Source organism: Elgaria multicarinata, chromosome 1, assembly GCF_023053635.1.
Source record: "Elgaria multicarinata webbii isolate HBS135686 ecotype San Diego chromosome 1, rElgMul1.1.pri, whole genome shotgun sequence".
Lineage (NCBI taxonomy): Eukaryota > Metazoa > Chordata > Lepidosauria > Squamata > Anguidae > Elgaria > Elgaria multicarinata.
Genome location: NC_086171.1, coordinates 121,987,690 through 122,015,509, shown reverse-complemented (window position 1 = coordinate 122,015,509; position 27,820 = coordinate 121,987,690). Strand labels below are relative to the sequence as shown.

Here is a 27,820-nt window from a genome sequence, read left to right as displayed (position 1 = left end):
ATTTCAAGCTTCTTAAATTTTTAAATCTAAAAGGTTTGATAATACAAAGAGAACTTTAAAACCTTATGAGTCACTCTGGTTACCTGTTTCATGGGAAAACAAGATAAAATAGCACTTGCCCTAGTGCTATGATTACAAAACAAAGTGTAACAGCTGCCTACCTGCTGGTTAAATACAGTATAGCTATTTTTTGGTACTAGAACACATGCAGATCCATTAAAATCTGGATGGTCTAAGCAGTTAATTTGGAGGATAGTATTTACTAGCAGAACTATGAAAAGTCATACATGTTTAAGAATGCTATTGTAGAAAAAACAAGTATTCAAACTTTATACAGCTGTGTATCATTTACTAATTAGAATTTTGTTTTCTTTTAAAATAGTGTGGTCTGTCTTAATAGATTCATACCTGCCACACCACATTAATTTGACAAACAGTTGCTAGAACCCATGATCAATCTTGCCATTCGAAACTGAAGCCAAGAAAACCAGGATAGGCTACTAAAATACAGTGGTTTAGTTAGCAACATTGTAAACCTGATTAGGGCTTTATGTTTGTCTTAGTTGAGTTTTGTTTTTTCATACTTGTCATCACACTGTGCTGAATGTTAAATGCTACAGCTTGTAAGAACTAAAGGCTAGGGCAGCCTTCCTTAACCTGGTGGTCTCCAGAAGTTTCCGACTTCAGCTCACATCAGCTCCAAGCAACATGACTAACGGTCATGAATTCTGGTAGTTGTAGTCCAAAACTTCTGAAGGGTACCAGGTTGGGGAAGTCTGGGCTAGTGGTTGACAATTATTAGTAGGCAACATTCAAGAATACATTCCAGTCAATTTTCAGACAAGGAGCCCACTTCTATGTAGGTTTACTCAGAAGTAAATTCCACTGAATTCAATGAACTTATCTCCAAATACCCATATGATTGCACGACTAGATTATCTTGTTTACATACTGTCCTAAACAAGCTTAGGACTGGGCAGTTGCTGAAGTGCTTACTTGGAAGCAAGTCCCATTGAAGTTTGTAAGAATTCTGAGATTAGCTTGGAACTGGGCAGTTAGTAAATTGTGTTGCGTACAATCCTAAAACACACTGATCAAAACCCCAGCCACTACCATGTTTTATTCAGAAGTCCCACTGAATTTACTTAGGAGAAAACATCCTTAAGGACACATTCCTATGTATAAGCAGAAGTTCCAGCATTTCCCAGCCAGCCATGCAGGCTTGGAAATGCTGGGAGTTGTAGCACTTTTTCTGTCTAAATGTGCATAGGATTGTACCCTAAATAAGGCTTTAAGTTTATAGCTATAGTTCACACATGGGTAATAAATGAAAACACAAAGAAGTTGTCTTAAAAATACACACATTTAATGTTGATTTAAAATTCTAGAAAACAGTTTCAGCAATACAAACATGTCAACCACCATGACAAAATGAAAACAAACACACATTCACAATTAAATCTGTTGATAGTTTGTCACGTTTTCTCCCCCTACTAGATTCCAATTGCTATCTTTATATGGAAGCCCTACTGCAAATACTGCTGGTGTTCAATGTGAATTACAAAGATTGTAGAAAGGAAATTAATAAAAAACTGGTTGTGAGTAACATTACAAGACAACTACACTTTGTATTATCCCAAGAGACCAACATTCAAAAAGTAATCTGTGTCTTATCAAAATATTGCAGCTACAGGCAAGGCAACTTCAACTTAATAGCTGAGACTGTGTGATAGGGAAAGAGACCCACATTTTTAGTGAAGGCAAGCAGAAGTACATTTTAATTATTTTTGTAAAGCTTGTAAGTTTTCAGGCCAACCACAAGCACAGGGCAACAAATTCTGTCTATGCTTCCTTTGGCTATATAAAAAGGTGAGATTCTTTTCCTTGACAATCATAACAGTATTTTTTAAAAGTAAAATAATTAAGTAGTAGAATAAGGTTTAACCATACAACCCTATTTTAAATTGCTATGAAATTATTTAATGTCACATTTTTATTTTGTTGGCAAACTCATGTCTGACAGCAAAATAGTAGACAGTAAAATGAGAAACCATCAAAATAAAATACATTTACTCTTTGGCAAAAAAAATTACAACAAAAACGCAAAGGAAGAAGTACATCTAACCCCAGGGGAAAAAACTTGTTATTTTACAAGTAAAATAAAGTTATCCATTTAAAACTCGATTCATATTTATAATAACAGAAGAGGTAATATTGTAATAAAAGCAGTACTGTTACTTCAAGTGGCAACATACTGTTTGTTGACCCTGTGCAATTAAACACTTTGTTCCAACTATGTTAATTAAACATACTACAAAAATCACATACAAAAGGAATCTTGTGTGATTCCTGCTGACTTTTTTCTTTTTCTTTTTCTAGTAATTGGGAGACAAAATTTACAATCAACATGTCACAAATCCTTAGAATTTTTCTCCAAAGCAAAATTCGTGTTCTAATTTTCAAGTCCTGATTTGTGTCTCAAACAGCTAACTTTTCTCCAACATAAATTGAGGCTGCAATACTGTGCACAGTCAAGGCTGCTAAAGTCAAGGAGGTTTAAAGCACAATCCTATACATGTCAACTTAGAAGTAAGTCCCTCTGAGTTCAACAAGGCTTACTCCCGGGTAAGTGGGTGTAGAATTGCAATATCAAGCAACCTGGCCCAGGATAGATGCAACAGTTCCAGATCTCTTAACCATGGCTAAGAAAGCAGGAGCATGTACTCCCTCTCCTATTCTCAATCCCCATCTTTTCCCAGAGCTAACTTGGAGGCAACCATGGCTAGCATGAATCTCAGTGAAGATGTAGCACTGCAACATGATTAATGCTAAGGGAGGGAATTTGCACAGGAAAGAGAGAGCATGTGAACCTGAGAGGTACTCCAAATCTCTTCATCACCGGGCCCTGTGTGCAGGATTGCAGCCTGAATTATTTTCTAAGGCATATGACATTAATGACTGCACTCACTGCCAGAACATACAGCACTTATTTGACACATATTCTGTAGTATGTGGCAACAGCACCCAATAAAGCCTGAGAAGAAATGCTGCTGTGAAAATACTGCAACTATTCCTGATAAAAGAATTATGGGATATATAGTCAAAAGCTGCCAGATCCCATAATCTGTATTGCATAGGTCACAATCACACATATATACACATGCACACTGTATGTGTATATATACACACATGCAAAGAATATATTAAAAAGACAACAAAGTCTAGTCACAGAGCAATTTACAAGCTCAATATAATTTTTTACACTTTCCTTGAAAGAAGATTTCAATATTTTACAGTCCTCAGTAGGAATTATATACACTGCACCTTATGAAAATCTAGGGTTGTTAAAGTAGAAATACACTTCTGCAAACATTTGGGTAAGAAAAGTTTACAAATCTTACTAAAAATTTGTCCTAGCTACAGAAAATATTCCCTACCCACAAAATGTATCCATGGAATGTACTCTATACAAGTCTCTTTTGAACTCGTGCACATTTTAAAGCAACTGAAATCCCAGATTCCAACCCTAAAACAATCTAAATCCTCATCTTAAAAAAAGTTAGGAATCTAGCCTTATTTTAAAAATGGTAGCTCTTTTATCACAATGTTTGTACTGTTAAGAAGCATGTGTTAAGGCTAACTTGGTTTCCATTTTTACAAATATCAAAAAAACTTTCCTTCTGCACTCGTGGTTTATAAACTGTGCCTTATAAATAGGTAAGGGCAGCACAGAAAACAATGTTCAATACTAGAGTCAGGAGGCAGTTGCTCCTTCCCACTCCACAAGATACTGCACCTTTCCATCAAGTGTCACTCGACGTGCCAAAACACGGTATTTTTCACCACAAGCTATCCTACCTGCCGCACCAAAGTAACTGGTAATAGAGTTCTTGAGATGATTAAGTTGTAACTCCTGATCTGCCAAGTTATTCAGAATCTCTGTATTGAGTTCATCATACTGATAATCATCTTTGCCTTCATCTTCTTTTACAATTTCTGAATTCTGAATCTGGAGTGTTTTTCGTGGAAGGCGCCCTCTTCTTCTCAAGTGTGGTATTGCAGCCGGCCAAGTTCTTCCTGTACGTGTCCTTTTCCTAGAGTCAGATAAACTACAGAACACACAAAACATTAATTTCAATATTTTTAAAATATAATTTAGAATACGGTACATCAACTCAGGTCATTATGCTACCACACCAGAATCTGTTAGTGCTGTTACAGCTATCACTGCCAAAGGCAGCTAGGCAGTGAAGAAACATTGCAAGCAAAAGATATTCAAGGAATGACAGGACCAGCTGTGTCAGTGAAAGCCACACTGTGCACCAATGCCTACTTTAATGGTTTGGGCATCCATGGTTTTAAGACAGATTTTGCTCCTCAATTTATTAGGTATAAGAAAAACAGATTACGTGGCTGATTATATACTATATATGGGATCTGCTGACTTGAACACATGCCTAAAGCATTACTTAGTACAATAATTAGAGAAATGTCTGACATTGCTTGTAGCTTGCTTGAATACTGCCAGGATCCCTGACCCTTTGCAGTGCATTTTACATATTGCATCTCCCTATGGAATCCCCATCAGTGGGGGCTTGGCCACCCAATTTTAGGAAGGGGAAGAAAGTATTTGCTGCCACTACAGGAACCCCCATGTGTAGTAACTCATTTTCCTTCACAGTATATGGAAAGAAAGGAAAGCCCCTCAGGTACAGTTTTGACTTGGAGATTAAACCTGCTCCTATGAGCCTCGTGTGGCGCAGAGCAGTAAAGCAGCAGTTTCTGCAGCCGAAACTCTCCCCACGGCCTGAGTTCGATCCCAGCGGAAGACTCAGCCTTCCATCCTCCCGAGGTCGGTAAAATGGGTACCCAGCTAGCTGTGGGAAAGGTAATAACGGCCAGGGAAGGCAACGGCAAACCACCCCACTATAAGGCCTGCCAAGAAAACGTCAACGAAAGCTGGCATCCCTCCAAGAGTCAGTAATGACTCAGTGCTTGCACAAGAGGTTCCTTTCCTATGTACATAGTCCTGCTCCAAATTCCTTTTTTTTTTACATGCTGCAGAGGTGGGCAAGTTGTGGCCCTCCAGATGTGTTGGTGACAATTCTCATCATCCCTCACCATTGGCTATGCTGGCTCGGAAAGTCGTACACCAAAACATCCCCATGCAAGAATGACAGAACGTTGAAAATTTTAAGAGAGAACTTAATAACTAGATGCTTAATTTACTGCACAGCTTTTGTTTCTTGGAAATGCATCTGGAGGACAACTGATCTGTACTATTTTGTTTTTTGGAAGCCAACATAATGAGGTCGGACTGTTTCAGTGATTAACTATGGTATGACATCTACACAGTTTAAGTTAAATATAACACAGGGTAAGCTTTCACCTTTAATATACTTATGACTTTTTATTGTGGATTTTTGTTTCAATTTTAACTGGCACTATAATTAATATTGTACACAACCCTGAAATTTGTTAACGAAGGGCAGTATATAAATGTTTTAAATACTACATTTATTCTAGATTGAGAAGAGCTCTAAAGTTATACCCAAAATAGTGTTTGAATTTAGTGTTGTTTACAGCCTCAAAAGCTACACATCTTTATGATAAAAAAAATCCCACAGAACTTCTTTCCAAGCATATGACCATATATGCTTTAAAATGCATAAAGCTGGGACTTTATTTATAACTGCCTTTTGCACTAACCAAAGATAAGATAATACATCAAAATAAATGTAAACAATAAACTACATTAAGGCCAGAGCTATTTTAAAACAAAGAAGAATGGGACAGAAACCTTCAGTCTCATATTAAAAGAAAAGTAAAAATGTTTTTATTTCCTGCCTCAGGCTAATCAAAGATGGGGCCAATCTTTCCTTGAGATGGAATTCCACAGTCAGGATGCTACCACAGAAAAGGCCCTGTCTTTTGAACCTCTTTTGAAGGTGGAACATAGAGCAGGGCCTCAGAAGAGGATAATGGTCTTTCAGATACCCTGTCCACAAGCAGTTTAGAACTTTATAGGGAAGCAAAAGCACCTTGAATTGGAAACAAATTGGAAGCCAGCAAAATCAACAGGAAAATGCTTCCCTTGTTTAGCTCCTGGTGTACGTCATCCAACAAGGCAACCAAGCATTTAATTGTTCAGAAAGCACCCTAGACCTTTCAGTGAAACTTTTCAGGGCTCACAGATGACTGCAAGGGGAAGTGAGGGACAGGAAACTTCCTTTCTGTGAACATCCTTAATATCTTAGGATCCAAGGTTATATGTTTAATTTATAAGGTTTATTACTTGGCTTTCCAGTATATATTACAACCCTTCACTGCATATATGTGGAATAGATTAAATTGTAGCATACCTGTAATGCTTGGAAATACTGTTTGAGGTAGTTTCTTTTGTACTGGCAGCACCTGTTGATTCCACATCTGAGGTATTGGATGAGTGCACAGTTCCATCAGATCTCCTAAGCCATTTCATGTTGTCATGTGATCAAAGTAATCCAAATATTAAAAACTAATCAAACATGGTATTAGCCAATCAGTTGTTTAAAAAGTTTGTAATAAGTTTTTCCTACTTACCCTGTACTGCTAGGTAATTCCAAAGTAGGGGATTCTTGCACTACAACAGGTTCCTTTTCCAAGGTGGGGGAAAAAAAGGACAGCACTTTTCAGACTCTGTAAATATTTAACTTTTCCAGGTAGTGTAAGCAGTTTATTTTAATACAGTTTAACACAGTGGCCATTTATAGTCAAGAAAGTCATATGCAAATCAATGTGAATGCCACTTACCAAAAGAGATGGCTCAGACATTTTTTGAATCATTTTTCTGGTATATGGGCCAGGTGGACGACCTACAGATTTTTTCTTCCCCTTTCTCTCTACACCATTAGTAACTTCCCTAGAAGAAAGCCCAGAGTTTTGTTTTTAAGACAACACCATGTTGGGCTATATTTGATTGTTATTTACAATTTTGTTTACCTTGATCAGTTGTACTAAACATTTTTACTCTTCTGAAAGTATTTTTACTTGAACCTATAAAGATTTCCTTCTCTGTGACCCGATTTGCACATAATGAAAATTGTAGGTTAAATTGCCTCCAGAGTGCTCCTCACTTCTGCTTTCTGTAATCAACCCATTTGTAGGTTGCAAGCGTGATGTATGAACCCAAAGTGCTGGTTGTCGTGCTGTTTAGCCCCTAAACAACCCAGTCCTCTGAGTTTGCATGTCACACGCACAAGCCAGGCATAGGTTGTCCACAGAAAGCAGAAGTGAGCAGCATGCTCCACTCATGCCTGACAATTAGTTTATGATTTACTGTGACACTTGAACTGGCCTTACATGTAACTAAATATATAAGCTGCTGGGACTTCTGCCCTTTTGTCACACTCTAGCAGAAAAGAAAGCCACTGCAGGAAATGCAAGTCTGTGCATGAAGCCCATGCAGTTACCACTAGTCCAAGTAAATGAAGAACAGCCAACTTCCACTGTCTTGCCTTATGCAAGAAGCAGAAATGCTGAAAGGGGTGCTGATTGTGGTAGCTTCCTGCTCTGCTGTGAGCCAAGAGAAACTAATTTTAATGTAGGTAACGGATAAGGAATGGTGTTGGGAGTCCTCCATCCCCATATTGACAGATCTTTAGACTAGTATAAACTAAAGGCCATACCTCAACTGGAAAAATAATCTAGTAATACATGATGCAGCAAAAAAAAAAAAAATCAAGCAGAAGTATTAGGTAAAGTAGAGAATTCTGTTAGTGTTAAATTGTTGTGAACCACCCAGAGAGCTTCAGCTACTGGGCAGGATATAAATGTAAGAAAAAGTAAGAAAGATCAATAAACTTTAATTGATCAAGTTCATCCATTGTAATTTGCAAGGCCGTATGCCAGGAGAGTACATGTTTTGTTACCTCACACTCCTCACTGCAAAACCATTAACCACTTACCTAAATTTGTTTTTTGAAATTTTTTTCACAGGTTATACAAATTACCTGATCTTTAAAAGTGATATATTAAACTATAAACAACACTCCTGCCTATTAGAAAGCAACACTTTCCCATTCCCACTGCCTGGCAGTGTTTGTCTACTAAAACACTATTTTTTGCTGGTCTGCGACCGTAATAAATAACAATTGGAATTGGAATTGGTACTGAAACACTATAGCGCACTAACCTGTTCACCGCTACATATGCCACAAGCATTTTTTTAAAAAAAAAAAGCCAGGGAATGAACAAGAGTCCTTACAAAGTGCAATTTCTGCATCGGTGGAAGGGCAGTCTGCTCTTGCCAAGAGGCTCTGTAGCCAATTGGTACAACCCAGGATAAAATTGGGTCTCCTGGGTTTGGACGACATGACAACCCACCATGGGTATGAATAACCCAACAAGGCAGGGGTTCTCCGCGTGGCTTGTTCATGAAAAATAAGCCACCCCGTGGAAAGTGTGCCCGATTCAGATAACCCGACAACCACCCCTGGTGAGTTGTTGTGTCATGCAAACCCGGTTGATATGTGAAACCTAGCACACATCCAGCTGCAAGGCCTTCATTGCTATATAACAATGATTCAATGGCAGAAGCTAAAAATCTCAGCAGTTTGAACAGTCTTTCCTTTCTCCTCCTCTCCACTGGGGCATCCTCCCAAAATAGCCTCTCCAGAAGATCAGAGATGGACCTTCTGAGCATTCTGCACTGTAATTTATGTGGCTGCAGTGGAAGGCGGTGGGATGGATTGTCCACAAATCAAATGGAAGAATCCTGCAGCACACACGCAAAATTCTTGATTTTGGCGATTACACCCACCCACATACCCACAATGCTTGGTAGGTCCCCAAAACTTTTGGAAAGGCTTATGGGGGATAAAGGAGGGGATGTTAAAGATCATTTACACAAACTTGCATTTCACTTACATAATATCAGATATCACTGAATATTTGTACATTTCAAGATTAGAATACTCAATGTGTCAGAAATGCTTTTGCCAGCTATTTGTGGAAAGATATCTACTCCAAGAGAAAATAATATCTTTCAGTTGCTAAGTAGTTTTACCTCTGATCAGGCACAGGTTTAGATGATTTTCTGCCTTTAATTTTGAACTCATGTGAAGTTCCCTCAGGTTCTTTCTCAGCCTTAAAAGCAGTATTTGGTGGGCAAGGAGGAACACGAATTCTCAAGCCAAACAAATGCTTTTTCTTCTTTATTTCCTTTCCAGACATAAACCTGAATTGTTAAATATTAAATACAGAAAATGAGGATGCACAGTATTTATTCAGATATACACAAAAACCACAATTCAGTTTACAGTTTTATGGTCCTGCTTTAATCCCATTCAAATGCCAAGATTGGGGAAAAAAAGATAGCTAAACACTCAATTAACTCTTAACTTTTTTCTATTTTACAATAATGCTTTCTGTTGCCATGTGTATGTTTTTAGGGAACATTTCTAAAGAATTTCAAAATGCTAGCATCTGCATGAGACTAAACAATGTCAAACAGAAAAATGCATAAACGGCCCATCAACTTACATGGTCTTGTAATCATTTAATGCTTCCAGAACATGCTCATATCTTTCAGATTTTGGTGTGTCTGCCAACTGTAAAGTATTAAGAAGTCATTTAACCTACTAAAATTTGCAGTACAATTCCTAAACACTAACAATGTACTCAGCAGTTGAAAGAGTTGTAGAACACAGCTGAATTCTAGAATTCCTACATGAATTGGCTAGGACAAAGTTGTATTCTAGAATACTTAGGGTTGGATCCAGATTTACACTGGATCATCTGCACTGGCAGAATGGGACTTCCCCGTCCATTCCTTTCCACAGCAGCCTCCTGTAAACGCTACACAGAGAACCAAGAAACCCTGCTGAATGGAGTGGGCTGTGGTGTGTTGGGGAAAGGGATCCCCAAAAATCAGGCAGAGGGACTTTTGCCTCAAAAAAGGCAGATCCTGGATCCAACCCATACTCTACTGAAATGACAGCAAGCTAACCCAACAGTTACGGCAAGAGAAAGAAAGAATGCATTGACATGTTGGGTAACTTCCCTAGAAGAAAGCCCATATAATATGAAATGAGAATAAAGCTAAAGTCTACATCTGTTTGACTAAGTGTCTCATTCATATTTATGGGTGTTCTTTTATTAATGAAATAAAAATGCTTGGCCTTTTAGCAAAATATAAAATGCATTCTGTAACTGATAGAATAAATAACTTCAACAGAACTAGAGTTTTGACTTTTTTGTGAGACAGTTAAGTGAAAAGCTCAGCTTTCTGGACTGAAATAAAACTTTGGATTCTTTGGATTGAAATAAAACATTGGAATTAAATGTGATAAGACTATAAAATATTATGTAGCTCCTAATATTCAGCATCTTAAAAAAATTACCTACCAACATATATTTGACTTCCAAAGAAAGCAGCTAGATTATAGGATTGTTAAACCAGGTGTTTCCAAATGTGAGGGGAAAAGGATTCAGAAGCTCCATATCTATATCTGACCCCCAATGCAAAAGGAGGATCCCTTTTAGAATTGGAAGCCTGTAACTATAGATTTCTTTTTCACTTCTGAGTACACAGCCATTTAAAAATACACTTTAAAGTGGTTTTTATCTACAATTCTAAATAATTTAACGACAGCTAAGTTGTTTTTAAAGTTAAACATTAATTTAGGCAAGTATCAGCAACAAAACAATGCTTTATTCGTGACAGTACATGTTCTGTATTCTTCTGTCTCAGTCTATTTAAAATGTTGTATTTGTGTATGTATATTTTTAAAGTAACATTTTTATTTAAAATAATTTTCAAATCCTAGATCTTTTCTAGATTAGCAGCAGTTTGAGAAAAGTAATCAGAATAATCACCTCAGAAGTAACGACTGGCACGCCCTTTTTGACACTGGATTTGCTTCGACTATCACTATATTGGCAGGTAGGAAGACAACAAATGTTTCACATCCAGATCCTAATTATTCTTAGAGGTAAGTACTACTGAAAACAGCTGATGTTCCATTTAAGGAATACTGCACTTTTAAGCATACTTTCACACAAATAAATTCTATTAAGTGGCATGTAGGTAGGATGTTTGTTTCATATTGCAGTGGTACCTAAACCATATTGCATTATACACAAAATTATGTTTCAATCAACTGTATCTCAGTTTCCACTCAATGCATAAAGGAAACCAGATCCCATTAAGTGGCATGTACCTCCCAAAACATACTGTAAGCTTCTAAGCAAAATAGAGCTGCTATTAAGTCGTGTGTTGACTTAAATAAAATAAATAAAAACTATTACATTTATATCCTGCCTCTTTTCCTCTAATGAATTCAAGGCGGCATACGTATTCTTCCTCTCTATTTTATCCTCACAACAGTTATGCTCACCCCTTTTTTAAATGTGTTGTCAACCTATCCATGTCCAGACACTGTTTTTTTCCATATCCTCACAAACAGTCAGTTACGTAGCACAGAGGTGGGAAGACATACCAACCCAAAACAGCCCATCATAGTTTATTTAAGCCATGGTGGGCTGCAGAATGTGCCAGGCAGGATTTGAGTATTCAACACTGGCTACAGCTTGTTGTGTTGGGGATTGTGCGAGGGTTAAACAACCCTCACATAACCCATGGCCTGTTGTTGGGTTAACCCTTGCACAACCTCCACTGCCTGGGTTCACATGACACAACAAACTGTATCTGGAAGGTTAATATTCAAAATGGCTGCCCAAGTGCATTGAAGCCCACTGTCGCTTAAATAAACCATGACGCACAGTTCACTTGTTCAAACTGGCCCACCCAGTAACAATGTTTTGTCATGGAGTAAGTTATGCTACACATTACAGAGGGAGAAGAAACACAACACAAGGCTGCAGTTCCGAGCAACAGCTCTGTGTTACTTGTAACATATAGTTCTTCAGATTGTAATGCAACAAAATGCATTATAATAATTTGGATATGAACATTAGGCGATGATGCCGTTCACAAGTTGCAACATTAGTTTCTCACTGCTACAGAAAGCAAAAAATGATTTTTTCTGTAATCAGCAGTGTACATGTACAAGTCTCTGGAGTGCAACCTTAATGTAATTCTCTAAAAGTAAACCATATAACTAAAATAGTAATCCTGATAGTTTCTTAAAGTTTGTATAATTGTTCGGTAAATGAATTAAGCAATTTTTAAAAATTCTACAGATGTTAATAATTTAATCTTATGGATGAAACCACACACATGACCAATAAGAATAATTCAACAACTTACTTCACCAGGATTGAGTCGGTCCCAGTTTTCATTAATGTATGTCATGAGTTCAAGCTCTGAATCAAAATATTTCTTTTTGTGAATAACACTTAGGTTGTAAAGGCATAGATGTGCTATATCTACCCTAGAATTCAAAAGTTTTAATAAAAACAATTAGCATATTTTAACGTGTTGTAAATGCGATCACAATCTGACTAGAAGAAAAAGAAAGCTAGGGCTCTTTAGACACAAGCTGGCTTAATGTGCTACTTCAGCAGCACACTGCCTGGGGCCCTCCAAGGCCTTTACTCCGTCCTTCCCCCACTTCCAGATTTCCCTGTTGCCTGTACTTTCCACTACCTCCACCAGATATCCCCATACAAAATGCTCTTTTCCTACCATTCTTAGTGTTGAGGAAAGGTATCTGTATCAGTTCCACCATGGGGAGTGGGAGAGGTGGAGAAAAGGCTGTTCCCTTCCCTCCCCTAGAGATAGATCGTCACTAGTAATGCAGAAAGAGCAACCTTTATCAGGATTGCTGGAACGCATGCACATACATGTGTAGCCCCCAAGCAACCCTCAGGGTTGAAAAGGTTGTATACCCCTTTGCTACATAAAAGTAATCATAAGAATTTTACAGCTTTATTAACATGTTATATGGCTGCTTAATGGACATTTTGAAGCCAGCCAGGAGGAAGAGAGCAATAAAGTGATACTATTCACATAGTTGCAAGAGGACAACTTGTGTCTTGATTAGATAGACAATGGAAGGGCAAAAGTATGCATCTTGACAAGACAGAGCTACTGTAAGTAAATATATAATAAGAAACTTGGTTTCTCCCACTGCATTCTAACTGTACTTACCATTGCAAGGGTAAACGTTTGAGGTATTCTGGTCCAGAACTACAAACTGAACAAATGAATGTATAAAACCTTAAAAAAAAAATTGGAAAGGCATATTCAATGCAGTGAATGTGTTTACTTGTAATCAACACGATTTGCAAGAGATCCATTTTGTAAGATGTCTAGGACTTAAAAACCCCCAAAGAAGTCAGCATATGCTTGCACAGCTGAAGTTACATCCAATGACTAAACAATAAAGTTAATTGGCAGCTTTGAGATGAATGGCAGCAAGACCTGAATCCATTTTCTATTCAGCTTTGTGAACTAAAAATAACTTAAGACTGCCTATACATTAAATATACTTTTAGGAACATAATGAAATTAATTATATACTTAAGTACACATTTTTGTAGGCATTTTGTTTGGACATTTGTGTCCTACCTTCCTATGATATAACCGAATTCAAGACAGAGGACAAATAAAAATGCAGAACCTTAGTTAAGAACAATATTAACGTTAAGACATAATAAACAGTACAAAAATAATCATAAAAAATCTCATAAATACAGCTATACAGAACATAAACATAGGATGTTCTAACAGTTGTTGTCCCCCAAGCAAGAGGTAAAAACATATATACACACACAGCAAGATCAGGTAAAAAAATCTTACCTGTCACCATAAAGCATTGGCTTTTGGAGGCACTGCACACAAGCCTCATGAAACCACTGTTTACATTTGCAGCACTGTAGCATCTTTAAATACCAGCTTCATTAAAAGTAAGAAAGGAAAAAAAGATTTGAATTGTAATGTGGCAAGTGTTCCCTATTTTAGTGCAAATATACCTCATTTTGATATATTGGTAGTTCAGTTTTAAAAAGCAGATAAAATTATCCCACCATGCACTCTGTATAGACTATGTCACATATAAATAATGTTGCATATATGCAAATAGAAAGCCACCACATACAGTGGCTTCCTGACCTGTGTACTTATAGCAAAATAATCAAAACTCATTTCAGAGATGTACACATTCTTTCTACATAAAAAATGCCTTTGTAGTAAAAAAAATTAAGAGATGTATACGTGTAAGTGAATCTTAGGATATACTGAATTTGGGCATAGTTCAAAGACACTGTCTTTAGCTACATAATTACTTGAATAAATTACGCTTGTATTTATCTCTCATCAACCCTTTCACAGTTATCAATGCCTAAGTGATTATGTGAGTCTTTAACTATGCTTCAGGATACTGTCCAAGGGGTGCATATTGGCTTAGGCAACATATTATCCTCACCCAGCACTCTTTACACTGGCTACCTGTAGAGCAAGATGAAAACTACACTACACAGCTGGTAGCTATCTAGGTTCTACCTATATATGAGAACTACTCCTGGAAATGTATCTTAACTGTTATCTACATTCAGATACCAACTGCGTTTTGGGAGCTTCATTAATTATTTATTAGTGAGAGACTGGGCCTTCCCTGTGCTTCATGGTATGTAGAATTTAGCTCATGCTAGATACTTGTATTTATTTAAAATATCTTGGCTTGCTGGCTGACCAAAGTTGAAGTGTCACTTAAGTGCATAGGACTGCAGCTTAACTATCCCATTTTTCTTTAAATGTAGACTTCAAAAACTGAACAGAAAGTGTACCGAAAACCTGATGCTGCTGATACAATAGGGCAATATGGTCAGTGGAATTGTCTTACGAATACATGCATATATTTCTGAAACTCAGCTCGCATACATATGATTGGCAAGTACAGTATATAGGAATACATTTGAGAGCAAGTATCTTTTCATAGGAGTTTCTATATGCTTACTCTCCAGGACCTCCACAGTAGCAATAACACTGTTGGGCATTTGTTTTATGGCCTGCATCCCATTCAAGGTCGGCTACATTGTAAGGCAATGTTTGCTTCATAACTTGCAGTGCTTTGGCATTTGGTCCTTTCTTTAGCGCACCACCTCTCTGGAATAAAAGCAGCAAATACTATTATCTAATGCCATATAAAAATCAAGCCCTACTTTCAACTGAAGCCACTTTACTAAGTATTTAACTTACCTTTGTTGTTGTTGCAAAGACACACTGCCGGCAGAGCCATTTATCATCAGAATCTATCACACTAGAATCAATATTTGGTGTGTGACACAGTTGATGATAACCTGAATTTAAAGGGGAAGGGGGAAAAGAGATTTTTTTCACAGTTTGAAAGGACACTGAAAGTCCTTGCTGTCTTAACGCAAGTTTTTCTGGCACAAGTCAATGCAGAACCACAATCTATTTTCTAATTAACATTATAAATCAAATGTTCTGATACATTAGCAGATAAAATATGTATCCAACAATGGCTGCATTTATGCGACCTTAACCATACCAATACAAATATCTCCATACCCAGAACGATATATTAAATTGCTTGTCCATTTATTTTTGTTGCACACTGAAAAAAGTCACATTACCTTGACCACACTTATCACATATAACCATTTCATTGGGTGCTTCTGAATATTCTTCCTGACATATTGAACAGACCATTTCCCCACTCTCAGTAGCTCCTGCAAAGACAAAAGGGACATGATTTACATTAACATAAGGCTATTGAAGTAGTTGTGATTAGAATGCACGCGCACACACACACAATACATAGGTGGAATAGGGTTCGTAGGTGGACCCAGTAGATACTAGCCAAGTTCTATTATTTATTAACATTTAAATATCACCTTATTTGCTAAAAAGCCACCAAGGTGATAAACAATTTAAAACAATAAAATCTTAACACAATAAAAAGGAACATTAAAACTCATAAATCATTAAAACATAATTTAAAATACTAAATTAAAAAGCTGCATTTCACACCCTTTCAAAAAGCCAAGATGATAGATCTTCTACAATATAGGCGAGAGGCAGAAGGAGTTAGACAGGATAAGTGAATGAAAAGGGAGCAATGAATACAAGAAATATTTTAAAGCTAATGTTGATTGCAGTTCATACTAGATCACTGCAGTCATGAAAAAAGGGACCTAACAGTGTGATAAACCCAGGCACCCCCAATCAAGGACATAACTTTCCTCCTCTCCCTCTACAACAGGGGCGGAGAACCTCTGGTCTGTGGGCCAGGTTCAGTCTGTTGAGTCTTTGAACCAAACCTGCAGCCTCCCTCCTTACCCTCATACCTATTCGGTTTAAACTTTTCCCTCTAAACCTAATTAGGTGGAAACGTGTGGGAGGGACGGGATTTTCAGGAGGTGGCAGCTTGGAAGGGAAGATTAACCTTCCACTCCTCACATGCTGCCAATCCCCCAAAATACTGCACTGGACTTAGGGAAAAGGGTCCATTCCTAAGCTTAACTGCTGCACTAGGGGAAGGAGAGGGGTGGAAGAGAAGGGAAGGTTTAAATTAGTGTTTGTGGTGGTGGGGTGGTTCTGCCCATCACTGGCATGTGGCCCCACAAAGAAATGTGGCATTTGAGCTGGAAAATATTCCTCACCCTTGCTCTACAAGACATCTCACTAGGAGGGGTCCGGAAATAGTAGGGGAGGGAGTCTGAAGTTTCCCACCAACCAGTAAAAAAGCTAAACAAAAATAAAGTTCTTGCCTGTTTGTATGTCCTTCCAGAGAACCCAGGACTTGGAACTGTCTTCAAATATAATGAAGCAGCTCTGCTTAAGTTTGTTTATCTAAAATGAGAAGAAATTTGAAGCTGTCATATACAAACACCAAGAACAATTTTGATTTAACAAGGCTATTAGAAATGAATTACCTTTTTGATAGTTCCAAGATAAAACAAGCCATCTGACCATCTAGCTAGGACATCTTGACCTTCTTCAAATTTGCACACTGGCTTTTTGGCTTTCTGTCCATCCCGTGAGGACAGTTTGGTCAAGGATATTGGTGGTTTTTGGTTTCGGCGTAAAGGAGACCGCTTGTGGACCACTGAATTACCCACCCCCGTAGAGTCTCTAAAATTAAAAACCAAAAACAGAATTAATGTGAACATTCTCTTACATTTTCTTTTCCTTGTAGTAATAATATAAAGAGGGTCGCTTTGGAACTTCCAAAACCTTTATGTTAAGGGCTAACAAGGATGTACTGATCATGACACTGGCATTTAAACAAATACAAATCTAATTAAGTTGATATACCTATTCAACACAGGAGGCTAAAGTAAAACTAACATGAAGGCATGTCTGAGACATAGCTTTGGAAGGTGAAGCTAGCCTAGCCTGCCACATTTTTCCTCAGCAATTGCAAGTAGTTCAATAGTTTAATATAAGGCTGGGGAAATAGGTCATATTCCTATATATCAAGATAGAGTTGGCCGTGATTTCTACAGCGTTAGCCTAGTTCTTTGAAGTTTTGTTTACATCTTGTCTCTGTCTGTAGTACTTTCAAATGAAAATGAAATCTGCATGTTAAGCCTATGGTTGTTGGAGGTCATCTGAAGCCTGTCCTACTTCAAAATTGAGGCGTGCAACAGTCCTTATGAATGCCATCAAAAATGTTGACAAAACAGACAGTTGTCATTTTCCACATACAGTACAGCAATAAGCCTAGAGTAATTTCTGTCTTTGTCCACATACAGCATTAGGTGGCTCCATGGTGCAATTGACAGCACATTGGACTTCTAGAGGTTCCAGGTTTGAGTCCAGGTGGTGTTTCAAGTAGAATTTTAGGGAAGGGTTCAGTGGTACAGCACATACTTAGCAAAAGACCCCAGGTTTAATCCCTGGCATCTTCAAGTAAGGGCTGGGAAAGATGCCTGTCTAAAATCTCAGAAAACCAACGCCAGTCAGTATAGACTAGACAGTATTGAGCTATATAGACCAATGCTCTGATTTGTGTAAGGCAGCTTCCTATGTACCTATGCATTACTTCAATGAGTCCTTGCAGAAGTACTGGAGGAGTGCATCACAAGTAAGGCACTTACAAAGAGCTGCAAGGGAATTGAGTAAACATTGCTCTTGTTCTTTTAAACTGGGGACTGTTATAGTGACAAGGAAATCAAACGAACATTTTATTGCCCAGTCCATTACATTCTCTACACAACAACGTATAAGAGGAAATATGTGAAAGGTGCTCAACTATACCCCAAAATTTATCTATTGAATTTTAACAAGTGAACAGAACCCAGTATCGTTTTCCAAAGAAGCACAGAGGAACACTAGTACAGAGGCAGAAAGGAATGGAAGTCATCCATACAGAATGTCAGCTAGTAGAAGTCCCCAATAACAGCTATACACCACTTTAATGTTGGTAAGTACACAAATGAGGTACATCACAGACTTACAGCAAAATCCTACCTATATAGAAACAATTCCCACCATTTTCAAAGTGGACCTAGTGGGCAGGTTCAGATGTCACTTTAAACTCATAGTGGTTCAATTAACAGTAGCTTATTTTTTTCAATAATCCATGCTGCCCTTCCACACAAGCGGGCTAATAAACTTATTCATCTACATTGTGTAATTTGACTAATCCGCTCTCCTCCTGTCCTGCTGAAGTCCTACTGTTCGGGCACACTGGTATCCCATCTTGCCTTGCAGTGTTTAAATCTTCGCCACTGACATAGCTGATTTAATCTGTTCCCAATACCGCTGTTAGTGCCAAAGCACATTTCTCCTCCATAGACAGTGCTGGCACAGACACTTTAACAGTGCTTGCATAGACGTGTTCTAATACCACTCATTTACTTAAGCGCAGTTGAGCGTTTCCTTCCATAGACATTGCTGAAATAGCTGATTTGATCTGTTCCCCATACTGCTCATTCACTAAAATGCTGAAGCACTAAAGTAGAATTGCGCATTTCTCCCCAATAAACAATACTGAAATAACCTGTGTAAGCTATTTCCATTACAGAGACAATGCCCATGAAGAACAGAACAACAGCGATCTCAACTGCTCTTGCCACACAACTCTGTAGGCAACCAAAATAACCCATGATGACCACCAAAATCCACAATTAGTTAAATAACCTCTAATGCAGGTCGTGGGTTATCAGAGTGGACTATTTTGGTCAAATAAGCTATTGCTGAATAAAAAATTCCCAACACACAACACGATAACCCATAATGGGTTAAATAAACCATTGTGGCTTATTTAACCCATCTTGGGTTATCATGTCATCCAAACCCAGTTAGTGGGCCTGTTCAGACAACACACTAACCCACCATGGATCAAAAGTGCGATCTATGGTGGATTAGCGTGTTGTGTGGTGGGAGAATTCTCTACCAACAGTGAGCAGACTACCCACGCTTACTAAACATCTTCTGCAAGATGGTTGGCAGGCATCCATGGTAGTTCCCCTGTTGCGTGACAGGAACCCCATGCATTTTTCAGCTCATTTTACCAGGACAAAATGGCAGTGAACATAGAGTCCGCCAGTAAGAGTGACCACCACTTATGGTGACGCTCTTGCTGCCTTTGAACAGAGAGCTTCGGCTATTGGGCGGTATAAAAATGTAATAAATAAATAAATAAAATAATAAATTCTATGATCTGAGGCCATTTTTTCCCCATTTTCTGAGAGCAGTTGCTGGCCACCTATTTGGCACATGGAAGATGGCAGGATGCCTGGTTAAACCGCAACCTTACAGACAGATCCTATGCCCAATTTCCAGAAGAAAGCCCCACTGAATTCAGCAAGACTTACTCCAAAGTGCACATGAGTTTGCAGCCTCAAAAAATAAAGCAGAAGCTGGTGTATATTTCACTCTTTGTTGGCTAGTTACTTCTAGGTCAGTTAAGTTGATCAGTGTTCCTGTTTTAGGACAGCCACTCATAATTATAGACATGTTTAACATTTCTCTATTTGTTACTGGTTTTCAAATATTCTTAAGTAAAGTAATTTCTAAAATGCCATGGTGCCCAAATGATTAAATACTTAATACAAAATACAAATTGGCTGAAAAAAAACTAGATTCTAGTTTTGATACTATAATTTCTACGATAAACAACAATTATTAACTAGTTTACATAGAGGCTAAAAACTGAGTATGAAAGCAGTTTTGCCATGAGTCCCATCTCACAGACATCAGCTAGCAGGAAATCAATTATTGGGTTTGGACGACACAGTAACCATAATGGATTAAATAAACCATGATAGTTTATTTAATTCATTGTGGGTTATCGTGTCGTCTGTTGGGAATTTTTTAATCTACGATGGTTTACTGTGTCGTCTGTTGGGAATTTTTTAATCTACGATGGCTTATTTGCATTGAATAACCCATGGTCTGCAGTAAATTGGTTATTTAACCAATCATGGTTAAGTCATCTGTCAGGCATCGTGGATTAATTTGCTTGCCTATAGAATTGTGTGGCAAGCATGGTTCAGATTACTGCTGCTGCTCTGTTCTTTGCAAGCGTTCTGTATTCCGTCTTGGGTTCGTAAGGAGGAAAAAATGTGGGATATAAATGTAATAAATTAAAAATAAATAAATTCTCTGTTTAATGGGAACAGCACTACTGCGGCATTGGGAACAGCTTAAACTGGCTACTGCAGCTGCCATCTATGAGTTAAATGCGCAACCTTGCTTTAGCGAATGAGCAAAAGACCGCTACTACTGGGGTACAGCTTAAATGGGCTTCTGTGCACTTGGGTGGAATGCTTAAACACTGCAAAGGAAGATGGGATACTAGAGAACTCAGGTGGGAGGACTCAAGCAGGATGGGGGATAAGTCAAATCACACACAAACAGTAGCTTATTAACTTGTTCACACAGAGCACTGTGGACTATTTAAAAAATAAGCTACTGAGTGTAGCTCATTAAGCCATCATGAATAAAAGTGATGCCTGAACCCACCCAGTGTGCTATTAGATGTTGTATATAACAAGTCCTGTTTTATACCTAATACAACTACCATGATTTAAAAATAAGTATCTTTGCTATGACTGGAAGTACAGCTGACAACAGGTTAAGAACTTTTAAACTGATTGCCTAGCTAGCTTTTAAGTGACTAATCAAATAGTTTTTTGAAGGTGGCTTTTCTTAATAAACAACAGATTTTTTAAAAATTGTAGCTATTTTTAAATTGTAGCAAACAGATATTTTTAAATACAGGCCAGATGAAAACAGTTATGCTATTTTTCTCATCACATTTGGCAAAGGGAAGGAGAAGCAAACACATCTGTGCCATGTCTGTGCAAGCCCTTCAAGAGCCCCAGCTTTTGCTCTTCAACTCACCCTACAGGGGATGGAGCAAACTATAATCTGCAACTGAAACTTTAGCTGATCACAACAATAAAGTTTGCAATCCTAACGGAAATACTTTTTAAAAAGATGTTGAAACTGAAATAAGAGCAAGGGAGTCTTTCATTTATGAAGTCCATGACCAACAGGGGTAGGCAAACTTTTTTCTGTCAAGAGCCACATTCCTTTGGAGATAGTCTGTTTTGGGGTAGCTGTGGTGGTGCATGCTAGCAGTGGGTGGGGCTGAACCCAATGGTGAGCAGGGCCAGAGCAAAAAGTGGGCAGGCCTACCCATTTATACTCTTTCTGCTGCCCTCTCTCGTTAGCAAAGGGCTTTTGAAATTAGGGGTGGTTGCTCACCCCTTAATGTACAAAAGCAATAAAGTACTTAAGTACTTATTCCACTTAAGCACTGGAATAATGTACAACTTCATACTGCACTGAAAGTTTTTGCAAGTTTTAATTTAACGAATCCGAAGTATTTTTCTTTGCTGTTATCATTTTACAAAGGCATTAGACAATCTTATCTTTGAGTGCATTTTGAGATGTGGCTGAAACATTTTATCTGTATTTACTGAAAAATATCTGAGTTTTAGTTGCATCCTTGCATATTACTGGTTTATGAAAAGACAGATATTAATATTGGTTTGGCTGGCAGAAATGCATAGGCTACAATCCAATTCCCGCTTACTTGGAAGTAAGTCCTGTTGAAGTCAACATAATGTATTTCTAAGCAGACATGTATACGATTGCTCTGGTGGTCACGTTTTGGTGCTTCAAGGTTGTATATACATTAGATATAAAAACTTTAGACAGAGGGCTCAATCCTATCGGCTGTGCCCCAGGTACTCATAAAACTCCCAACTCAAAGGCTTATGGGTTTCTAGTGCATATCGGGACATGCAGCAGAGGGAATCTGCACCTCCTGCTCTGCATTTTAGCTAGACAGGCTTTTCCACCCCTCAAGCTAAGGCACTGCAGAGGGAGAAGGAAGGAGGCTTTACCAGTATCCAATGCAGAGTGGGATTTGCATCACACCTCCCAATCTGCATTGTAGCAAGACGGGCAGTCTATTGGAGGGGAAGGAAAGGAGGCTGTGGATACCTCATGTTCTCACGTCCCCAGTCTCTTATCCCCACCTCCGAGAACGCCTCCTTTCAATTTAATTTGTGTGAACCACCCACAGAGCTTTGGCTATTGGGCCGTATAAAAATGAAATAAATAAATAAATCCTAGAAGCTTGTGCTTGCAAGCTCATAGCAACAGCAAGCACAGTTTTCTCTGTAATGGCTGTGTGGGGTGGGGAAGGGAGCGCAGTTTCCTAGCTTCAAGCCCTGACTTTCTGCTGAGCCAGAAAACCCAAATATCCTATGTCCTCCAGACGCTGTTTAGGGGACATAGGATTGCATTCTAATCAAGTTTTTTTGCCCTATCCCATTTATAGAAAAGGGCAACTAAAATGATTAAGGGGCTGGAGCATCTCCCCCTATGAGGGAAGGTTACATCAACTGGGATTGTTTAACTTGGGGGAAAAAGGAGGCTAAGGGGAGACAAGATAGAGGTGTACAAAATTATGCATGGTGTGGAGAATGTGGATAGGAAGACATTATGCTCCCTCTCCAAAATACTAGAACCCAGGGTCATCCCATGAAGCTAATTGGTGGGAGATCCAGGACAAATAAGAGGAAGTACTTCTTCACACAGCACATAGTTAAATTATGGAACTCACTACCACAGGATGTAGAGATGGCCACCAATTTGGATGGCTTTAAAAGAGGAGTGGATAAATTCCTGGAGGCAAAGGCTATCAATGGCTACTAGCCCTGATGGTTGTGTGCTATCTCCAGTATTCAAGGCAGTAAGCCTGTGTGCACCAGTTGCTAGGAAACATGGGTGGGAGGGTGCTGTTGCACCATGTCCTGCCTTTCTGGTCCCTGGCCGATGGCTGGTTGGCCACTGTGTGAACAGAGTGCTGGCCTAGATGGACCCTTGGTCTGATCCAGCAGGACATTTCTTATGTTCTTACATGGGGCTGGTATACAAAATAAGCTAGTGTGGTTCTCACCTGTATTGATTAGCAATAATTATATTAGAAGAAAGTTACTTAGCTTAAATCCAGAATGATAAGATGAATATCGTGATAATACAAACTTAAATTTAGGTATTAGCATTGAAATACACCTGAAACGTGTTTTAAAAGAGGCAGGGCATTCTATCATTAAGAGAGTCAATACACTTTGGGATAGAGGTCTGGCAGCAGTGCTCTCAACTCACTGATCAGGTTCGCACAATGATGGGGGTAATCTGCTCAGAACGTTGCCTACCGCAAGCAACCCTCCTGCTCAGCTTCATGGGACTCCAGCTAGAAGCTCTTCCCATTCTAGCTTCTGGAGCCAGGCTGCACATGCCACCTCTGATGCCTAATGAGAAGGACCTGGAAGTACAGCAGCAGCTCCTTTTGTTGCCTGAGATGTGAGTTCTGAGAACTCCTCACCTCACCGTGCAAGTGGCCACTTGGCTAATCAGGAGGTAGGCAAGGGGTCACCTAGTCTAAGACCATCCACCATAAGGGGGAAAGAAGGAGGTGGGTGAGTATTGCTTGAAACCATGAACCAATGAGGAACAGAAGGTGGGAATTACTGCATCCTCTTTGCAATATATAAGCCTGAGAGCAGGGACTTTGTCATTGATGAAGCTGCTGCTTTGGAAGTCTTTTATATCATGGCTACCATCCGCCCTGCAGGGGTGGCGGATCTATTAAGATGGTCCGCCCTCGAAGGCTGATGGATCCTCTTGGATTCCAGAAAGCCTTAGAGGGTGCTATGGCTGGTATTGTCGACGATCCTGTAGAAGCCCTGGTCAATAGATGGAATCAAGACCTAACTAGGGCTATCGACACGATTGCCTCCAAACGTCCTCTCCAACCTGCTTCCAATCGGGCACCTTGGTATACAGAAGATCTCAGGAAGTTGAAGCGGGAAGGTCGACGACTGGAGCGCCGATGGAGGAAAACTCGTCTCATATCCGACAAGGCACGTCATAGAGAACATCTTCGTTCCTATGGGGTGGCAATATGAGCAGCGAAGAAAGCTTTCTTCTCTGACCGCATTGCGTCTGCAAATTCACGTCCAGCAGAACTGTTTAGGGTGGTGAGGGGTCTAACTCAGGCACCTCCTCCCCTGAACCCAGTTTTAGAACCTTCGGTAGTTCGCTGTGATGCATTTAATGATCATTTCACAAATAAAATCTCTTGGATAAGAGCCAATTTAGATGCCGTCGTTATAACAGAAGCTGAAGCTGAAGTGTCCAGCAACTCTGTGAGTAGGATTACACTGGATCAGTTTCAGTTGGTGAGTACTGATGATGTGGACAAGCTGCCTGGATGAGTAAGGAGGACAACTTGTCCTCTCACCCAGGGAGGAGATGCAGTTAGACTACAACTACAACATATTGTTAATGCATCTCTCAGGAAGGGGAGTTTTCCACCATGTTTAAAAGAAGCAGTAGTACGGCCTCTTCTAAAAAAGCCCTCCCTGGTCCTTAATAATTACAGACCGGTATCAAATCTTCCATTTTGGGGCAAGGTGATTGAGAGGGCAGTTGCCTTCCAACTCCAAGCAGTCTTGGATGATACAGATTTTCTAGACCCATTTCAAACTGGCTTTAGGGCAGGATACGGAGTTGAGACAGCTATGGTCACCTTAGTGGACGATCTCCGCATGAGTATTGACAGGGGGAGTATGTCCCTGCTGGTACTTTTGGACCTTTCAGCGGCTTTCGATACCATCGACCATGGTATCCTTCTGGAACGCCTGGGGGGTTTGGGAATCGGGGGCACTGTGCTCCAGTGGTTCCGGTCCTACCTTTCAGGTAGATTCCAGATGGTGATGCTTGGGGATAGTTGCTCCTCAAAAAAGGAGCTGTTGTATGGTGTACCACAAGGTGCCATCCTATCCCCAATGCTGTTTAACATCTACATGAAACCGCTAGGAGAGATCATCTGGAGGCATGGGGCGGGGTGCTATCAGTATGCTGATGACACCCAAATATATTTCTCTATGCCTTCAATAACAGTGTCAGCTAAGGATAGTGTGTCTCCTCTGAATGCATGCTTGGAGGCAGTAATGAGCTGGATGAGGAAAAACAAACTGAAGCTGAATCCAGACAAAACAGAGGTGCTTGCTGTCAAGGGCTCTGACCTAGGTTTGGAGGTGTGTCAGCCAGTTCTGGATGGGGCTACACTCCCCCTGAAAGACTGTGTTCGCAGTTTGGGGGTGCTCCTGGATCCGTCGCTCCAAATGACAGCCCAGATAGATGCAACGGCCAGGAGTGCCTACTATCAGCTTCAGCTGATACGCCAGCTGCGCCCCTTCTTAGAGTCAGAAGACCTAAAGACAGTAGTGCACGCGCTGGTAACCTCAAGGCTTGACTTCTGCAATGCGCTCTACATAGGGCTACCATTGTATCTAGTTCAGAAACTTCAACTAGTTCAAAATATGGCAGCCAGGTTGGTCACCGGTACATCTAGGGGTGAGCATATTACCCCAACATTAAAATCACTCCACTGGCTGCCAATTAGTTTCCGGGCAAAGTACAAAGTGTTGGTCATTACCTTTAAAGCCCTAAATGGTTTGGGTCTAGGTTACCTGCGGGATCGCCTTCTCCCATATAGTCCGCCCCGCACAATCAGGTCCTCTGGGGTGAACTTACTTCAGTCAGCTAAAACTAGGCTAACATCAGTTTCCCAGAGGACCTTTTCTTCTGTCGCCCCCAGATTGTGGAATGGCCTGCCGGAGGAGATTCGTAAAATTAACACTATGTGTGATTTTAAGGCAGCTTTAAAGACTAGCCTTTTCCGGCAGGCCTATCCAGATCAATGTTAAATCATGATTTTTTAAGATGTATTGATTCCTGTTCTAATGTTGTTCCCCGCCTCGATCCAAAGGGAGAGGCGGGTAAGAAATAAATATATTATTATATTATTATGGCTGAAGAACAAGGTTAAATAACCTCTAAATAATAATCTTCTCATAAAATAATTTTATTATTGTTGCCCCCATTCATCCTACCATCACTGAGAAAACGTGGAGCTGGGGAATTTTTAGGAGTAGATGCCAGGCGCAACTGAGAATTTAGTATTCCAAAAATGGGTTAAAAGCTTGAGAAAGTGAACCCCCATAGTAATTAAGCAGATGCCCTCAGTTCACTTCATGAACTGAGTTTGTTTTTCATACAAGGAATGAATACATTTACCTTGCTAATTTGAATACAACTAAAACAGTGTGTCCACCCTAGAACAAGTAGCATAGACAAACTGGAAATTCAAAAGAATATAATCTGTACTATAAATTTATTTATTTGTTACATTTATATACCACCCCATAGCCGAAGCTCTCTGGGCAGTTTACAACAGTTAAAAATGGTAAACATTAAAAAGTATACATTTTTTAAAAAACACATCAGAAACATAAAAACAACAGAATAAAAACAGTATAAAAATGTGGCAGAAAAAGAATAGCAAACAACAACATCATAGTTATTATGTCAGTAGAACAACATCCACAAACACCTCTATACAAACAGCATATGGAAAGAACTATGGCCACAGTACATATGAAATGGGGGATGGGGAAGCAATGACCGCCATTTGAAGTAAGTGAAGTAATACATAATACTATTTGGGGGGGGGGGGGAGTTGAGAGACCATTACGTCTAGAGTCTAAAATCACACTACTGTACCTGATTATTTTCTTAACGTTGTGAAATTCTCTCACAAACGTTCATACACACACACTCAAGTTCACCGTCCCTTTTCCTTTGTCAACAATGGAGAGGAAAACAACAACAATAGAGCTCTGTGGCCCATTTGACGACAGAAACAAACACAAGGGAAAACTTCCGTCATTTACCTGAGCCTGTTCTGCCATAACATAGTAAGTGACACCCCCCGACCACCACCACCAAAGGTTCTCGCCTTTGTTTTGATCTCCACAGGACACCAGAATCCCCCTTCATACAATCAGCTACAGATCCTACTTATATTACCAACACTTACAGGCGTACTTACAAACTCCATTAAATATTGGGCGAGGTGTCTGCAAGGCTTCATTATCTTGCTCCCCCTTCACCCCCACATAACCGGGTTTTGAGTGGGGAGGGAGGAAATGCTGTTGGCAATATTCTCTCAGCAGAGGAAACGAAGGGGGGCAGGGAAGACCAGACAGAAAGCGGGATGGTACAAAGCTCCCCCCTCCAACCCCCATAATCTACAAGCCTCCTCCAGCCCAGCTCCCCACCCACCCAGCCACCTCAGCCCTCTCTCACCCACCTCATTCGGTCTCTCCAGTGGGGCCACCCGCTTCATACAGGGAAATGAGAGCGCTCAGTGCGCTGTGCCCGAGCGTCTGCCGGGCTCCTCGCGACCTCAAGAGCCTCGGTGGGGCTCCGGCGTGTGGGAGAGGAGGGGGAGACAAGGAAGGCAGAGGCTCAAGGCAGCCTCACGGGCAGTCCGGCTCCACCACAGCCCTTCGCCATTTTGCTTTCCCGCGGAGG

The 27,820-nt window shown here is 39.7% G+C and overlaps 1 protein-coding gene across 2 annotated transcripts; it reads right to left on the bottom strand.

Annotated features, from left to right (window-relative positions):
• Positions 1-1,344: 1,344 nt before the first annotated feature.
• On the bottom strand, positions 1,345-27,820 carry MTF2 (metal response element binding transcription factor 2). 2 transcript variants are annotated; one of them, XM_063135881.1, is made up of 15 exons: positions 27,597-27,820; positions 16,843-17,041; positions 16,678-16,759; positions 15,541-15,636; positions 15,143-15,243; positions 14,901-15,070; positions 13,745-13,840; positions 13,094-13,162; positions 12,251-12,374; positions 9,523-9,590; positions 9,047-9,217; positions 6,793-6,901; positions 6,583-6,635; positions 6,363-6,467; positions 1,345-4,109 (listed from the first exon to the last, which is right to left on the bottom strand). In XM_063135881.1, the coding sequence occupies exons 1-15, from the start codon at positions 27,599-27,601 to the stop codon at positions 3,755-3,757; spliced, it is 1,803 nt and encodes a 600-aa protein (XP_062991951.1). In that variant the 5' UTR covers positions 27,602-27,820; the 3' UTR covers positions 1,345-3,754. The 2 variants fall into 2 exon arrangements, with proteins under 2 accessions (XP_062991951.1, XP_062991958.1); XM_063135888.1 differs by having other exon boundaries at positions 14,901-15,049.

Excerpts from the sequence above, each read along its gene's own strand:
- MTF2 (XM_063135881.1), bottom strand. Across the intron at positions 15,071-15,142 it reads TCTTTGCAACAACAACAAAG|TATTTGCTGCTTTTATTCCA; the intron begins GTAAGTTAAATA and ends ATTAGATAATAG. Across the intron at positions 13,163-13,744 it reads CCAATGCTTTATGGTGACAG|GTTTTATACATTCATTTGTT; the intron begins GTAAGATTTTTT and ends TTTTTTTTTAAG.